The sequence below is a fragment of the Scyliorhinus canicula genome, chromosome 1 (genome assembly GCF_902713615.1).
Source record: "Scyliorhinus canicula chromosome 1, sScyCan1.1, whole genome shotgun sequence".
NCBI classification, from domain to species: Eukaryota; Metazoa; Chordata; class Chondrichthyes; order Carcharhiniformes; family Scyliorhinidae; genus Scyliorhinus; species Scyliorhinus canicula.
This window is the reverse complement of record NC_052146.1, coordinates 132,552,883-132,571,337: the sequence shown is the minus strand read 5'-3', so window position 1 is coordinate 132,571,337 and position 18,455 is coordinate 132,552,883. Positions and strand designations below refer to the sequence as shown.

Sequence of the window (18,455 nt, the reverse complement as noted above, 5' to 3'; positions counted from 1 at the left end):
TCTTTTCAAATCCACTATCGACTTTGCCTCCACCACACTCAGACAATGCTTTCCAAATCCTAAACTGTGACTCCATATGTGTTTTTCCTCATTTTGCCATTGGTTCTCTTACGCATCACCTTAGATCAGCTCCTTCTGATTCTTAACCCTTCCACCAACGAGAATAGTTTCTCTATATCTACTCGGTCTAGATCCCTTATGATATTAAACACTTCTATCCGGTTTCTTCTCAAACTTTTCTTTTTGCCTTAAAGATAAAACCAAAACAAAAAAATTTAAATCAAATATTTAAACAAATATATAAACATATATCCCATCTGGTAAATCAACAGGATGTTAGGTTACCTCATTGATGCCAGGTGCCTCATAGCTACATCCAGTGCTTGAACAGAGTCCAATGGAACCTGGATTCGACCACTGACGAGGGCTTCATGCAGGAGCCTCCAACTCACCACTGCCAACCATTTAATGGAAACCTTAAAAATCCGATCTTTTCCTTCACCAGGGATGGTCACCTCAAAGTCAACCTTACATTTAAAAAAAAATCATTAAACCTTAATGGGAAGTTTGTTCACACTGGAACTAATTTCACAATGCAACCTAAAAATGACTGACCATCCAGATTGATTGCAACAAATTTCATGGGAATTCTACATTTAACACAGGGACCAGCAAAACAACCTTCCCGTGCCACTTGCCCTGTTTGGCACGGGCTGGTGAAAAGAATGCTGCAAACACAGCAGCTTTGCATCAATGATCTCCTCGGATTAGCTTTGATTTTAAAGAATGCACAAAATACCTGAAAAATACGTGATCTTAAACCAGCTTTGTACAACTGCTTACTTGCTTAACAATGAAAGTATGCAAACACACAAAATTGGCACGTCATGTTGTTGTGGAAGAGGGGACATCTATTTGGAAACTCTGGATATGCTGGGATTGTGTCATTTACATTTACAGTAGGAGGTACCATACATGACCTTGCTCAAGCATAAAAATATTGATATGTTAGATGATCATATATATTATTGAATCATAAAGCCAACAGCACAGAAAAGGTCCTCCGGCCAATTAAAAAAAAAAATCTTTATTAGTGTCACAAGTAGGCTTACATTAACATTAATGGAGTTACTGTGAAAATCCCCTAGTCGCCACACTCCAGGTGCACTGAAGGAGAATTCAGAATGTCCAAATCACCTAATAAGAACGTCTTTTGGGACTTGTGGGAGGAAACCGGAGCCAGGGGAAACCCACGGAGACAAGGGGAGAGAGGGTGTGCCGATTCCGCACAGTGAGTGACCCAAGCCAGGAATCGAACCTGGGCCCATGGCGCTGTGAGGCAGCAGTGCTAACCACTGTGCCTCCCAATTGTGTCTACTGCAGTCAAAAACAACCACCTAACTATCCTAATCCTATTTTCCAGCACTTGGCTCACAGCCTTGCATGCCTTGACATCACAAGTGTACATCTAAATATTTCTCAACTGTTACGATGGTATCTACCTCCACCAACCTTTCGGGCAGTGAGTTCCAGACTCCCACCACCCTCCAGGTGAAAATGTTTTTTCTCACATCCCCTCTAAACCTCCTGCCCCTTACCTTGAATCTATGCCTCCTGGTCATTGATCCCTTCACCAAGGGGGAAAGTTTCTTCCTGTCTACTCTCTTTATACCCCTCATTATTTTATACATCACAATCATGCCCCACCCCCAGTCCCCTCTGCTCCAATGAAAACAATCCCAGTCTATCCAATCGCTCTTCATAACTAACTCGTCAGCGCAGGCAACATCCTGATAAGTCTCCTCGGCACCCTTTCAAGTGCTATCACATCCCTCCTATAATGTGGATTCCAGAATTGCACACAATATTCAAGCTGTGGCCTAACCAATGTTTTATACAGCTCCAGCATATCCTGCCTGCTCTTAAACTATTTGCTATTTTAATAAAGGCAAGTATACCATATGCCTTCTTAACTACTTTATTCATTTGCCCTGCTACCTTAAGAGATCGGTGTAGATGCACACCAAGGTCCCTCTGATCCGCAGTGCTTCCCAGGGTCCTGCCATTTATCATGTATTCCCTTGCCTTGTTCATCCAGCCCAAGTATATCACCTTATACTTATCCGGATTTAATTCCATTTGTCACTGCTCAGCCCATCCTGACCAGCCCCTCTATATCCTTCTATAATCTAAGGCTATCCTTTTCACTATTTACCACACCACCAATTTTCGTTTCATCTGCGAGCTTATTTTTTTTTGTACATTTAGAGTACCCAATTATTTTTCTTTTCCAATTAAGGGGCAATTTAGCGTGGCCAATCCATCTAACCAGCACATCTTTGGGTTGTGGGGGTGAAACCCATGCAGACACGGGGAGAATGCGCAAACTCCTCACAGACAATGACCCAGGGCTGGGATTCAAACCCGGGTCATCAGCGCCATTGTCCCAGTGCTAACAACTGCGCCACGTGCCCCCCATCCGCGAACGTATTAATCAACCCTCCTACATTCATGTTGAAATAATTTATATAAACCACCAACATCAAGGGCCCCGACAATGATCCCTGCAGAACCCCAATGGACACAGGCTTCCAGTCAGAAAAACACCCTTCGACCATCACTCACTGGTTCTTGCTACTCTGTCAATTCTGGAACCAATTTGCCAAATTTCCTTGAATCCCATGGGCTATCAATCTCCCAAGTGGGACCTTATCAAATGCCTTGCTGAAATCCAAGTAGACTACGTCTAAAGCATTGTCCTCATCTGCATTCCTGGTCACCTCTTTGAAAAATTGAATCAAGTTGAAGAGGGTCTTCTTGGAGCGGGGTAGAGATGGGGGGGGGGCTGGCGTTACCCAATCTCTCGGGGTATTATTGGGCGGCCAATGTGTCGATGGTGCGCAAGTGGATAATGGAGGGGGAGGGGGCAGCATGGAAACGGATGGAGAGGGCGTCCTGTGGAGATACAAGCCTGGGGGCCCTGGTAACGGCGCCGTGGCCGCTCCCTCCTACGAGGTATACCACGAGTCCGGTGGTGGCGGCTACCCTCAAGATTTGGGGGCAGTGGAGGCGACATAGGGGAGAAGTGGGGGGCTCGATGGAGGCGCTGTTAAGGGGGAACCATAGGTTCGTCCCGGGGAACATTGATGGGGGATTTCAGAGTCGGCACAGAGCGGGCATCAGACAGCTGAGGGACCTGTTTATTGATGGGAGGTTTGCGAGCCTGGGGAAGTTGGAGGAGAAATTTGGGCTCCCCCCGGGGAACATGTTCAGGTATCTGCAGGTAAAGGCATTTGCTAGGCGGCAGGTGGAGGGATTCCCTTCGCTTCCTGCGAGGGGGGTGAGCGACAGGGTGCTTTCGGGGGTCTGGTTCGGAGAGGGGAAGATATCTGATATCTACAAGGTTATGCAGGAGGCGGAGGAGGCATCAGTAGAGGAGCTGAAAGCTAAGTGGGAGGGGGAACTGGGGGAACAGATCGAAGACGGGTCATGGGCTGATGCTCTGGAGAGGGTTAATTCTTCCTCCTCGTGTGCGCGGCTTAGCCTCATCCAATTCAAGGTGCTGCACCGGGCCCACATGACTGGGACGAGGATGAGTAGGTTCTTTGGGGGTGAAGACAGGTGTGTCAGGTGCTCGGGGAGTCCAGCGAACCATGCCCATATGTTCTGGGCATGCCCGGCACTGGAGGAGTTCTGGAAGGGGGTGGCGAGGACGGTGTCGAGGGTGGTGGGATCCAGGGTCAAGCCAGGATGGGGACTCGCGATTTTTGGGGTTGGGGTGGAGCCGAGAGTGCAGGAGGCGAAAGAGGCCGGTGTGCTGGCCTTTGCGTCCCTAGTAGCCCGGCGAAGGATCTTGCTACAATGGAAGGATGCGAGGCCCCCAAGCGTGGAGACCTGGATCAATGACATGGCGGGTTTCATTAAGCTCGGGAAGGTCAAATTCGCCCTGAGAGGGTCGGTACAAGGGTTCTTTAGGCGGTGGCAACCTTTTCTCGACTTTCTGGCTAAACGATAGGGTACAGGGACAGTAGCAGCAGCAACCCGGGGGGGAGGGGGGAAGGGGGAGGGAAAGGGGGGGGGGGGCAGACAATGACTATGTTTGTTTATTTAATTTTAATTTATTTTTAAGTTCTTTTGTTGTTCATTGGGGTTGGGGGGTGGGGGGATGGGATACATATGGTCTGGGGGTGTTACAGTTATTATGGGTTATTTTGTTGCATTTCATTGTTTGTCGTTATGTTTTATATTTTCTGTAAAAAATTCCAATAAAAATTATATTTTAAAAAATAAATAAATAAATAAATAAATAAATAAATAAAATTGAATCAAGTTGTTATCTACAGCAATAACCTGTGCGCCTTTAACACGAAAGAATTACCGCAGGGTTTCATCGTAAGAAAATCAGGCAAAGACTGCCTGCAGACCAAAGAAGGAACCAGGATAGGAGGCTTGCTTAAAGAAGGAGCGATGCAGAGGGATATAGGGAGTTACTTTCAGAGCATAGGACATGGGCAGCTACGGTCAACGATGGGATGAAGGATGCAGAGAAACCATTCAAAGAATGTAGAATTCTTGGACAGTTATAGGGTTGGAGGAGGTTAGAGAGATAGGGAGGGTAAAAGACATCGAGGAATTTGACACAGAGCTGGGAATTTTAATGAAGGCATTGGTGAACTGTAACAATGTAGGTCAGTAAGCTCTTGGGCAGTGAGTGAACGGACTTGGTACAGGTTTTGATAACGCAGCCCTGGCTGGGATGACTTCAAATTTATGGAAGTTGAAGACAGAATCATGGGATTCCTACAGCGCAGAAGGATGCCATTTGGCCCATCAGGCCTGACTAACCCTCTGAAAGAGCACCCTACCTCGGCCCACTCCCCCACTCTATCCCTGTAACCCCACCTGACCTACACATCCTTGGACACTAAGGGGCAATTTAGCATGGCCAATCCACCTAAATTGCATATCTTTGAACTGTGGGAGGAAGTCAGAGCAGCTGGAGGAAACCCACAGACAATGGGAGAATGCACAGACTCCACACAGTCACCCAAAACCGGAACTTAATCTGTGTCCCTGCCGCTGTGAGGCAGCAGTGCTAAGATGGGAGGCTGAGTGGGACAGCAATGAAATAGTCATGTCTGGCGATAACAAAAACAGTGATGAGGGTTTCAATAGCAGATAAGCAGAGGTGGAGTGAAGATAGTTGATGGAAGTTGGCAGTCTTTTTAATAGGGGAGATGTGGAGTTAGAAGCTCAGTTCAGGTTGGAAACAATGTGAGAGGGGTATGGAATTGTTGGTGATGGAATGGAGTTTGTTGTGTGGATGGAAAACAATGGGTTCAACCTTCATATAGTTTAACTGGAGAAAACACAGAATTGAAGGAATTGTGGTTGAGGCAGAGATCGCGTTGAGAAAAGGTAATGACAAACTATAGCTGAGAGTGTCAACATATATGTGGAAACTGAAGTAATTTTTTGCAGGTCTTGTCAAGAGAGCAAAGATAAACGGGAGGGGAGAAAAGAGGGAGAACGCCAGAGATAATAGTGCAGGGACGGTGGAAATACAAGAAGTCATGCAAGAGATTCTCAAGCTACAACAGGATGGATAAGACTAGAACCCACTAATGATATAAATTCTGTCATCGAGAATAGCTCAGTTGGGCTACATTACACTTTGTCACACTGAGCCATGCAAGCTCAACTGTCAATTTGATTTGATCTGTTTGACTTCACTTTTATGATGTGTTTTGGGATGTTTTCCCAAGTTAAAGATGCTGTATAAATTCAAGCTGTTGAGTTTGTCAGTCCAGCCATTAGCCATTCACTTCAGTATCAGTGGAGGTGGGGGAAGTTAACACAATTATCAGAGCTTTTACTCTTAATCACACTGCAGTGCTTTGTTAATATTGTAAATGCTGTGAATACTAGGTGCAAGTGTAATCAGGTTCTGCTGTGATGGTTCTTCCAATTAGTTGCTGTCCTGAGATTACACAAGGACAGCAGACTCTTGGACGAGGTAGACCCCTGCAAAACTACATCACTGCTATTCCACCTCGGTGGAGGATACATTTAGCGGAAGTCCGAAGAAAAGAACAGCCAGCCAGTTTTTCATGGATATTAGAGCAGCAGAATGAACTCCTCCTGATTATTTTTTTCTATGCGCCAGGCTGGAAAAACCAATTGCGTGAACTATCCCTATATCAGCTACCCGAGTACACATCAGAAATCAAAACACATTCCGGTTGCGGCTATGCGGAGCTAAGCCGCACGTTCGGCAGCTCCCGCTAGAAACGGACTTTGGGACTCTTTTCAGGGCCCCCAACGGAGCTTTTTCGACGATTCCCGATGTGGGAAAGGGTCTGCAGTAGATCCCCAGGGTTCTATGGTCCGGATCAGGAGTGGGGTGAGCAGAAAAGCGGTGGCAGCGCCCCTGGAAAAGCGGGGGAAGGGAAACAAAATGGCAGCCGTCAGAGCCCTCGAGGTGTGGAGGCAGTGGGCGCAGGAGCAGCAGGAGACTCTTCGGCGCTGCTTCCAGGAGCTGAAGGTGGAGCTGCTGGAGTCGCTGAAGGCTACCACCGGTAAGCTGCTGTAGACTCAGATAGCCCAGGGGGCCGCAATCCGGGAGCTGCAGCAGCAGGCCTCCGAAAGGGAGGATGAGGCCGCGGCCCTCGCGTGGAAGGTGGAGACGCACGAGGCGCTCCATAAAAAGTGGCAGGAGCGGTTCGAGGAGCTGGACAACCGGTCGAGGCGGAAAAATTTACGGATCCTGGGCCTCACGGAGGGGTCGGACCTGGCGGCCTATGTGGTCATTTTGCTGAACTCGCTGATGGGAGCTGGGTCCTTCCGGGGCCCCTGGAGCTGGAGGGGGCCCACAGAACACTGGCCAGGAGGCCCAAGCCGAATGAGCCGCCGCGGGCAGTGCTGGTGCGGTTCCACCGGTTCGCTGACCGGGAGTGCGTATTTCGGTGGGCCAAGAAGGAGCGGAGCAGCAAGTGGGAGAACACAGTGGTGCGGATCTTCCAGGACTGGAGTGCGGAGGTGGCTAAGCAGAGGGCCGGGTACAACCGGACGAAGGCGGTGCTCCACAGAGTGTGAAGTTTGGCATGTTGCAGCCAGGGCGTCTGTGGGTAACCTACAAGGGCCGTCATCATTATTTTGAGTCCCCGGAGGAGGCGTGGGCCTTTGTGCAGGCCGAGAAATTGGACTCAAACTGAGGGTCAGGGATGGGGGTTTTGTATATAAATGCAACTGTGTCTAATTTTTTCTTTGGAGGGGGGGTTCTCTGTTTCATGCAGGATGTGTGTTGGCTTTAGGGTGGGTGGGGCGATGTCTTTTTGTCTGGGTCTGGTGGACGGGTTCGGGCAGGGAGGTAAACTGGGAGTGCGAGGAGCTGGTAGTGGGGACCGGCAATGGGAGTTGCCCTAGAGGAGGCGGGGTTGGGCAGGGCGAAAGGGCGGGCTTTCCTCTGGTTTCCCACGCTGCGGGGTGATGGGGGCGGGGTTGGGGCTGAGAAGCGCAGGCCTTCGCTGGTTGTTATTTTCCCGCGCAAGAGCGGGGGGGGGGGGGGGGGTGAGGAGGAGGGCCTGCTGATGGGCACGGAGGAGGAGGAGTAGCCCCACATGGGGAGGGGTCGGAGGTGTGGCGGGAGTCGCCGGGGTCAGCTGAAGTTGGCTGGCTCACGGGAGTGCTATGGAGGGGGGGGCGCGGCTAGGAGGGGTCCTAGCCTGGGGGGGGTACCGGGTTGCTGCTGAAATGGCCACGAAGGAGCTGCAGTATGCAGGGGGTGCTGGGGGGGGGGGGGAATTGCCGCCGTGGGGAACAGGCCAAGCGGGGGGCGCTGGACAGTGGCGGGCAGGGGATGGGTTATGGCTAGGTCGACAAGGGAGGGGGGCAGGGAGCCCTCTGATCCGGCTGATAACCTGGAATGTGAGGGGGCTGAACGGGCCGGTCAAGTGGGCCCGGGTGTTTACGCACTTGAAGGGGCTGAAGGTGGATGTGGCCATGCTCCAAGAGACGCACCTGAAGGTGGCGGACCAGGTTCGACTGAAGAAGGGGTGGGTGGGCCAAGTATTTCATTCAGGGCTGGATGAGAAGAATCGGGGGTTGGCGATCCTGGTGGGAAAGAAGGTGTCGTTTGAGGCGTTAAATGTGGTGGCTGACAGTGGCGGGAGGTATGTGATGGTGAGTGGTAAGCTGCAGGGGGAGCAGGTTGTGCTGGTGAATGTTTACGCCCCAAACTGGGACGATGCGGGGTTTATGCGGCGCATGTTAGGCCGCATTCCAGATCTGGAGGCGGGGGGCCTGATCATGGGGGGGGGACTTCAACACGGTGCTGGATCCCCCATTGGATCGATCCAGGTCCCGGACGGGTAGGAGGCCGGCGGCGGCTAAGGTGTTGAGGGGGTTTATGGATCAGATGGGAGGGGTGGATCCCTGGAGGTTTGCGAGGCCAAGGGCCAGGGAGTACTCGTTTTTCTCCCACGTGCACAAGGCCGATTCCAGAATTGATTTTTTTGTCCTGAGCAGGGGGCTGGTTTCGAGGGTGGAGGATGCTGAATACTCTGCCATAGCCATTTCGGATCATGCCCCGCACCGGGTGGACCTCGGGCTGGGGGAGGGAGAGGACCAACGTCTGCTCTGGCGCTTGGAGGTGGGGCTGCTGGCAGACGAGGTGGTGGCCGGGAGGGTTCGGGGGTGTATCAAGAGGTACCTTGAGGCCAACAATAACGGGGAGGTCCGAGTGGGGATGGTCTGGGAGGCATTGAAGGCGGTGATTAGAGGGGAGTTGATTTCCATCCGAACCCATAGGGAGATGGGAGAGCATAGGGAAATGGGAGAGCAGAGGGAGAGGGAGAGATTGGTAGGGGGGATGGTGAGGGTGGATAGGAGATATGCGGAGGCTCCGGAGGAGGGATTGCTGGGGGAGCGGCGTAGCTTTCAGGCCAGGTTCGATCTACTGACCACCAGAAAGGCGGAAGCTCAGTGGAAAGCACAGGGAGCGGTGTATGAATACGGGGAGAAGACGAGTAGGATGCTGGCACACCAGCTCGGAAAGCGAGACGCGGCCAGGGAGATTGGGAGAGTGAAGGACAGAGATGGGAAGGTGGTGCGGAGGGGGGTAGACGTTAATGGGGTCTTTAGGGACTTTTATGGGGAATTGTACCCGGGGGGGGGGGGGGGGGGGGGGGGGGGAGAGAGAGGAATGGGGCGTTTCTTGGACAGGCTGCGATTTCCGACGGTGGAGGAGGGGCAGGTGGAGGGACTGGGGGCGGCGATTGAGCTGGAGGAGCTGGTTAAAGGGATAGGGAGCATGCAGTCGGGGAAGGCGCCGGGGCCGGATGAGTTTCCGGCCGAATTTTATTAAATGTATGCGGACCTGTTGGGCCCCCTGTTGGTTCGGACCTTTAACGAGGCAAGGGAGGGGAGGGCTTTGCCCCCAACTATGTCACGGGCGCTGATTTCCTTGATCCTTAAGCGGGACAAAGACCCTCTGCAGTGTGGGTCGTAGAGGCCGATCTCGCTGCTAAATGTAGATGCCAAGCTGTTGGCAAAGATCTTAGCTACAAGAATAGAGGATTGTGTGCCGGGTGTCATTCACGAGGACCAGACGGGGTTTGTAAAGGGAAGGCAGTTGAATACCAACATACGAAGGCTTCTCAATGTCATTATGATGCCGGCTGTGGAAGGGGAGGCGGAGATAGTGGTGGCATTAGATGCGGAGAAGGCCTTTGATAGGGTTGAGTGTGGGTATCTGTGGGAGGTGTTGGAGAGGTTTGGGTTTGGGGAGGGGTTTGTCCGTTGGGTGAGGCTGCTCTATGAGGCCCCGATGGCGAGTGTAGCCACGAATAGGAGGAGGTCGGAGTACTTTCGGCTGCACCGGGGGACGAGACAGGGGTGTCCCCTGTCCCCCTTGCTCTTTGCGTTGGCAATTGAGCCCCTGGCCATGGCGTTGAGGGAGTTGGGGAACTGGAGGGGCCTGGTGCGGGGTGGGGAGGAGCATCGAATGTCGCTTTATGTGGACGACCTGTTGCTGTATGTGGCGGACCCGGTGGGGGGAATGCCGGAGGTGATGAGGATTCTCAGCGAATTTGGGGGCTTTTCTGGGTATAGGCTCAACCTGGGTAAGAGCGAGCTGTTCGTGGTGCACCCGGGGGATCAGGAGGAGGGGATTGGTAGGCTCCCACAGAAGCAGGCAGGGAGGAGCTTTAGGTACCTGGGAGTCCAGGTGGCTAGGAGCTGGGGGTCCCTGCATAAGCTCAACCTCACATGATTGGTGGAGCAAATGGAGGAGGAGTTCAAAAGGTGGGATATGTTACCGCTGTCACTGGCGGGTAGGGTGCAGTCCGTCAAGATGACGGTGCTCCCGAGGTTTTAGTTCCTGTTCCAGTGCCTTCCCATCCTTATCCCGAAGGCCTTTTTTAGGAGAGTTAACAGGAGTATTACGGGATTTGTATGGGCGCATGGGACTCCAAGGGTGAGAAGGGTGTTCTTGGAGTGGGGCAGGGATGGGGGGGGGGGGGGGGGGGGGGGGGCTGGGGCTGCCCAACCTCTGTGGGTACTATTGGGCTGCCAACGCAGCGATGGTGTGTAAGTGGGTAATGGATGGGGAAGGGGCAGCATGGAAGAGGATGGAGATGGCGTCCTGTGTGGACACGAGCCTGGAGGCGCTGGTAACGGCGCCGTTGCCGCTCCCTCCAACGAGGTATACCACGAGCCCGGTGGTGGCAGCTACCCTCAAAATTTGGGGGCAACGGAGACGGCGTAGGGGGGACTCGATGGAGTCCCCGATACGGGGGAACCACCGGTTTGTTCCAGGGAGCATCGATGGCGGATTTCTGGGCTGGCACAGGGTAGGTATTCGGAGGTTGAGGGACATGTTTGTGGATGGGAGGTTCGCGAGCCTGGGGGAGTTAGAGGGGATGTTTGGGATCCCCCCAGGGAACATGCAGGTTAGGGCGTTTGCCAGGCGGCAGGTGGAGGGGTTCCCTCTGCTGCCCCCACGTGGGGTACGGGACAGGGTGCTCTCGGGGGTGTGGGTTGGAGGAGTTGGATTTCGGACGCATACCGTGTAATGCAGGAGGTAGGCGAGGCCTCGGTGGAGGAGCTGAAGGGTAAATGGGAAGAGGAGCTGGGTGAGGAGATTGAGGGGGGGGACGTGGGCGGATGCCCTGGAAAGTGTGAATTCCTCCTCTTCCTGTGCGAGGCTTAGCCTGATACAGTTCAAGGTGCTGCATAGGGCCCAAATGACTGGGACGAGGATGAGTAGGTTTTTCGGGGACAAAGACAGGTGCGCTAGGTGCTCGGGGAGCCCAGTGAACCACGCCCATATGTTTTGCGCATGCCCAGCGTTGGGGAATTTTGGAAGGGGGTAGCAAGGACGGTGTCGAGGGTGGTGGGATCCAGGGTCAAGCCAGGCTGGGGACTCGCAATTTTTGGGGTTGCAGTGGAGCCAGGAGTGCAGGAGGCGAAAGAGGCCGGTGTTCTGGCCTTTGCGTCCCTAGTAGCCCGGTGGAGGATCTTGCTTCAATGGAAGGATGCGAGGCCCCCAAGCATGGAGGCCTGGATCAATGATATGGCGGGGTTCATCAAATTGGAGAAGGTGAAATTTGCCCTGAGGGGATCAGTACAGGGGTTCTTTAGGCGGTGGCAGCCTTTCCTGGACTTCCTGGCGGAACGGTAGGGAAATAGGCCGGCAGCAGCAGCAACCCGGGGGGTTTGGTTCGGTGGGAGGGAGAATTGTGTACATGGGTTTGTTGGATGTGGTGGGTGTTATCTCTTTCCTTTTCGTTGTTTGCTTTTTTTTTGTGTTTTAGTAGTTGCTTTTGTAGTTGGGTGGTTGTTGTTCTTGGGTTTTTAGCATGGTTGTTTTGTTAATATTGTTTTGTTGTTTATATTTTGTGAAAACATTAATAAAAATTATTTTTTAAAAAAGAAATCAAAACACAAGACTTTGCAATTTTTAAAAGCTCAAGTTCTACGAGGCAATTTTGGGACTTTATTTTCTCAAATTCAAAACAAATATTGAGTTCCCATTTGTAGGTCAAGATGAAAGACGTTATTCCCCAACAAGTGATTAGCACCATTTTCTCATACCCGATCCTGGCCAATAGGCAGTAATGTTGCTGTATAAATATTCTTTTTCCCATCATACACTGGCTTCCTGTCTCCAAAGATCTGAGGTTTGAAATGTTGAACCATGTATTCCACCACTTCCCTGCAAAATAGACATTTGAGAAAATTCAAAAAGGTCTAGGTCAATTTTAATAGTCTTCCTCTTCATTCAGCACATGCTTTTTTGAACCTCAATCCAATTTAAAAAAGCAAAATGGTCAAACTGTATTAACTGGAGGCACATTTTGGCAATGAGAGATTTTCATTTGTTATAGCGACTGTAAGATTTAGGGACTACACTTAATAATAATCTTTATTATCACAAGTAGGCTTACATTAACACTGCAATGAAGTTACTGTGAAAAGCCCTTAGTCGCCACATTCCGGCGCCTGTTCGGGTACACAGAAGGAGAATTCATGATGTCCAAGTTAGGTAACAGCACGTCTTTCGGGCCTTGTGGGAAGAAACCAGAGCACCAGGAGGAAACCCAAGTAGACACGGGGAGAACGTGCAGACTCCACACAGACAGTGCCCCAAGCCGGGAATTGAACCTGGGACCCCGGAGCTATGAAGCAACAGTGCTACCCACTGTGCTACCGTGCTGCCCCTCAAAGCAGAATGTGTGTGAAGCAGACTTGTGACTTGCAGCATGGTGGCACAGTGGTTAGCAGCGCTGCCTCTCAGTGGCAGGGACCCAGGTTCGATTCTGACCTTGGTTGACTGTGTGGAGTTTGCATGTTCTCCCTGGGTTTTCTCAGGGTGCTCTGGTTTCCTTCCACAGTCCAAAGATGAAAATGAAAATGAAATGAAAATCACTTATTGTCATAAGTAGGCTTCAAATGAAGTTACTGTGAAAAGCCCCTAGTCGCCACATTTCGGCGCCTGTTCGGGGAGGCTGGTACGGGAATTGAACCGTGCTGCTGGCCTGCCTTGGTCTGCTTTCAAAGCCAGCAATTTAGCCCTGTGCTAAACCAGCCCCTGGATGCGCAGGTTAGGTGATTGGCCATGCTAAATTTCTCCCTAGTGTCCAAGAAGGTTAGGTGGTATTGCAGTGGAAGGGCAGGTGAGTGGCCTAGGTAGGGTGCTCGTTCAGAGGGTGGGTGCAGACGCAATCAGCCAAATGGCCTCCCTTCTACATTGTAGAGATTCTAGGATTCTAAGATCCACTGTTGCTAGAACTTGTGTTCCTATTAGCACCATATATGTCATCCTGGGTATCTGTGACAAGAGAGATAACATCACACCGCAGGAAGTGGGATAATAGCAATCACTGAATAGCAATGGGTGTTTTATTGTTAATTTGAAAAGTGGCAGATTCATCTGGTATAGATTGATTTAGTTACAAGAAAGTGCAAAATTATTAGTATTGCAAGATAAACCACCTTCCCCCCCAAAAGTAACCACATTATTTTCTGAATTTCCTACACTTGTGATTTTTAGACTAAACTTTCATATTTGATTTAAATTGGAGCTCTGTAGGGCAGTGGTTAGCACAGTTGCTTCACAGCTCCAAGGCCCCAGGTTCGATTCCCGGCTTTGGTCACTGTAGATTGACCATGCTAAATTGCCCTCAGTGTCCAAAAAGGTTAGGTGGGGTTACTGGGTTCTGGGGATAGGGTGGAGGTGAGAGCTTAAGTAGTGTGCTCTTTCCAAGGGCCGGTGCAGGCTCGATGGGCCGAATTGCCTCCTTCTGCACTGTAAATTCTATGAGTTTTGATTGCAGTGTTAATGTAAGCCTATCTGTGACAATAATTTTTTTTTCAAATTTAGAGTACCCAATTACTTTTTTCCAATTAAGGGGCAATTTAGCGAGGCCAATCCACCTACCCTACTCATCTTTGGGTTGTGGGGGTGAAACCCACGCAAACACGGGGAAAATGTGTAAACTCCACACGGACAGTGATCCTGAGTCGGGATCGAACCTGGGACCTCGCGCCGTGAGGCAGCAATGCTAACCACTGCGCCACCGTGCTGCCCTATTTGTGACAACAATAAAGATTATTAGCAAAAGCTTTTGGTCGAATATCTCTATGGCTTGGTGTTAAATGCTGTTAGGCACAGCTCCACCAGACATTTTTAAACTGCTAAAACCAGTTTCTAATCAGCCAGTTTTTAAAGTGTAGCACTGTTAATAAGGAGATTTTTTTTTAGATACCAACACCAACAGATTACAAATACATTTATATCGCTACTGACATGAAGCACCATTCAATTAAATTGAATAATTTCAGTTCCACTACAGCATCTTTAACTATTCTTAATCCTCTTCGAAGCGGCTAGACTCCTCAATTTCCAAACTTATTGCTGAACGTTATTTCTCCAATTTCCTTTACAGAAAACCTCAAAAAAATCTAATATTAAGTATATTTATTTTACATAAAATCAATGTAGCCCTATTCCCTGCATTGTTTGGGTCCTCTATGAAGTACTTAAATGATGAAATCTCAGAATTACAGAAATGTTATGTGCAAAAGGAGGCCATTGAGTCCATTGTGTCTATACTACCTTTCCAGACAAACGTTATGATTTAGTGCCTTTGCCCTCTACCCCTGCACATTGTAAATATGTACATACTTCAATGCCTATAATGTAGGAATGGTGTAGATGTTGGTTTGCAATTTTAATTCAATTATTATTTTAATACCCCACCCATCAGTTCCCGGTTAGCTGCTGAATTTGTCTATATTTGTTGCTGCATTGTTGCCACATGTTTCCATGTTTTTAAACATGATTACTCAGCCTTTATATTAATTTTCTGATGCAGATTATACTTCAGCGCAGCCTTTTGGCAACAAACATGTTTCTTGAATAAATTACTATTCTTATTATATTTTTCTAATCCTCAAAATAAACAAACATGATATGCTGCCATCAGGGAATAAATTTTCAAATACATTTGTTGAATTTTACATGAACAGGGAACGATAATACATACATCAATTCCAATTTTTTTTAAAGTATATTTATTGAAGTTTTATAATAACAATATAACAATCAACCAATGAAGATGCAAAGGTACAAAGTTTTTAAAAAATTATAAAAAAAAACAACACAAACTAAAACTTAAATATTATAACAAAATCTCCTAACAGCTGACTGTGTCTAGATCCTTAAAAGGAAATAAAAGGTTGCCATTTCAGGTACAACTTCTCCACTGACTGCCTGATGGTATATTTATTTTTTTCTAAGTGCAGTAAAGTCATTAAATTGGCCAGTCAGGCAGAAGCACTGGGTGGGATGAGAGACCTCCAGCTCAGCAATATTCGCCTCCGGGCTACCAGTGAGGCAAAGGCGATAACATTCGTCCCCACCCCAGAGTGAAACGCCGGTGAGAGTGAGACCCCAAAAATGACTACCAATGGACGTGGCACGAGAACCACCCGAAGAATCTTCGACATAGTGTTGAAAATGGAAACTCAGAAGCTGGCAAGTTTGAGGCAAGACAAACACCTACATGCATTGTTAGCTGGGGCAAGCGAACAGCAATCACATCTGTCCTCTCCATTTAGGAAAAACCCACTCATCTCCGGCTTGGTCAAGTGCGTCCTGTGTAACACTTTGAACTGAATCAAACTTAACCAGGCACAAGAGGACATGGAGTTGACCCTGTAGAAGGCTTCCCTCCAATCCTCATGTGTAAGCACAGTACACAGCTCCCTCTCCCACCTTGCCCTCACGCATCCAATGAGGCAGGTCCGACGAAAGAATATAGCCATACAGTTCGGAGATCGACCGCTCGCCAGGTTGAGCCAATGATAAAATCTTCTTCAGCAGGGAGGAAGGCAGGACGAAAGGAAATGAAGGAAAAACCTTACTAGAAAAGTCACAAATCTGAAAATAATGAAAGAAACTAGAATTGGGCAACTGAAATTTGTCAGCCAGCTCCCCAAAACTGGAGAATCTCCCCTCGACAAATAGGTCCCCAAAATGTTGAAGTCCCTTTGCCTTCCAAGATTTAAATGAAGGGTCCAAACCAGAAGATAAGAGGTGATTGTTCCAGAAGACAGGGAAAAGAGCCGAAAGTGCTGCCAAAACTGTTTCCAAATCCTTTTTTTTCCCATAGAATTTACAGTGCAGAAGGAGGCCATTCGGCCCATCGAATCTGCACCGGCTCTTGGAAAGAGCACACTACCCAAGCCCATACCTCCACCCTATCCCCATAACCCAATAACCCCACCTAACACTAAGGGCAATTTGGACCCTAAGGGCAATTTATCACAGCCAATCCACCTAACCTGCACATCTTTGGACTGTGGGAGGAAACCGGAGCACCCGGAGGAAACCCACGCACACACGGGGAGAACGTGCAGACTCCACACAGTGACCCAAGCCGGGATTCGAACCTGGGACCCTGGAACTGTGAAGCATTTGTGCTATCCATAATGCTACCGTGCTGCCCTTTGCTACCGTGCTGCCCTTAAAAAATGGCCCAACATGTCTGCACCGGCCCTTGGAAAGAACACCCTATTTAAGCCCCTACCTCCACCCAATCCTTGTAACCCAGTAACCCCACCTAAACTTTTTTTTTGGACAGCAAGGGGCAATTTAGCGTGGCCAATCCATCTCAACTGCATGTCTTTGGACTTGTGGAAGGATGCCGGAGCATCTGGAGGAAACCCACGCAGACATGGGGAGAACAGGAAGGCAAACAGAACTGGGGAAAGAAGGCAGCCCTGTCTAGTGCCCCTACACAAGGGGAAGTGATAGTGTAGAGTGTTTGTGCGAATGCTGACAGTAGGGGCATTATATAACAAACAAATCCAGGAGACAAAATTACAGACAAATCCAACTCTCCCAGGAATTCGAACAGATATTCCCATTCCACCTTATCAAACATTTTTTTGCAGCATCGGGATACTGTGACCTCAGGCTTGGTGCTGGGCACGGGGAAAGAATATCGTTTACAAGATGCAGTATATTGGCCGACAACTGTCAGCCCTTCATAAAGCCTGCTTTATCCTCTAAAATTATACCCGGGAGGCAGGAGCCAGAAGCCAGAGCGGCAGGAAGTTAGCCAGAAGCTTAACGTTCACGTTTAAAAATGCAATTGCTTTGAACTGCTTTTGGCTGGGTTCCTGCCCACCTTAAGGAGCAAGAAAATAGAAGCTTGAGCGAGGGTCGGGGGCAATGAACCCCAAGACAGTGAGTCATTGAACATATCCAATATTAAGGTACAAGCTGTTCCAAGAATTCTTCGTAAAACACGAATGGGAAGCCATCAGGCCCCGGGGCCTTGCCAGGTTGCATGAGTCAAATACCTTTTAAGATCTCGTCCAGGCAGAACGGAGAATCCAACTACAGCTTTTGCCCACAACAGTTGGGATGAGTAGGCCACCCAAAAAGTCAGCCATGATCAATTTATCTGCAAGGGGATCGGACTTATACAGGTCACAGTAATAAGATCTAAAAGCTGCATTCACCTGGAGAGGGGCAGGAACAAGAGTGTCGCAGAATGGTGTCTAGTCTCCAGGATGGACACTGCACAGGGCCAGACTCTAACAGTAGTCGACAAAGTGTGGGCCTTGGTCGGAGATAACAATTGATGAGTACCCAGTTGGACCACGAAGGGAGGAGAGCCCCAACAAAAGTAAAATAAACAATGCGGGAACACACATGATGGACATGTGGAAAAACAAAAAAAATCCTTATCGTTTGGGTGCAGAAAGCGCCAGGATTCCATCCCCCCACTACCCCCCAGTTAGCCTGGAGAGAGGCGGAAACAAGATTACTGACCTCGTTGTGTATCCTACGGATCTCATATGAGGCTGCTTGCCGTCTTGAGTTGATGAGCCAGATGACTGGCCTTCTCCCCGTGCTCATAAAAGGTACCCATAGGCAGCACGGTGGCACAGTGGTTAGCATTGTTGCCTACAGCGTTGAGGACCCGGGTTCAATCCCGGACCTGGGTCACTGCCCGTGTGGAGTTTGCGCATTCTGCCCGTGTGGAGTTTGCATATTCTCCCCGTGTCTGTGTGGGTTTCACCCCCACAACCCAATGATGTGCAGATTAGGTGGACTGGCCACGCTAAATTGTCCCTTAATTGGAAAAAAATAATTGGGTACTCGAAATTTATTTAAAAAAACAAAAAAATAAAAGGTACCCCTGGAGCACTGTAACTGACCCAACAGCTTTACCAGTGGACACCAGCTGGGTCTGTACTTTTTTGCTGTCTGCTGGTAGCTCTGGAGTAGGATCAAGCGAGTATTGGTAGTCCACCTCTAGCAAGGAGTCCATCAGCCACTGCTTCTTCAACCTCGTTGTCTTCAGCACCCCCCCCCCCCCGCCATCTGTGCCATAAAGAGGACAAAGCCCTGCCATCCCAGATGGGACAAGAGATTTGGG

At 49.6% G+C, this 18,455-nt stretch overlaps 1 protein-coding gene across 4 annotated transcripts in view; it reads right to left on the bottom strand.

Annotated features, from left to right (window-relative positions):
- The window catches only part of LOC119967526 (protein argonaute-1), a 175,913-nt gene that overhangs the window by 109,654 nt on the left and 47,804 nt on the right, over nucleotides 1-18,455 (bottom strand). For 2 of the 4 annotated variants that reach the window (XM_038800199.1, XM_038800209.1), the window contains exons 3-4: nucleotides 12,094-12,214; nucleotides 346-527 (exon numbers count right to left, since the gene is read on the bottom strand). In XM_038800199.1, the coding sequence (XP_038656127.1) occupies nucleotides 346-527; nucleotides 12,094-12,214 (303 nt within the window). The remainder of the gene's footprint in view (nucleotides 1-345; nucleotides 528-12,093; nucleotides 12,215-18,455) is intronic. The other 2 variants (XM_038800218.1, XM_038800226.1) reach the window with 1 other exon arrangement.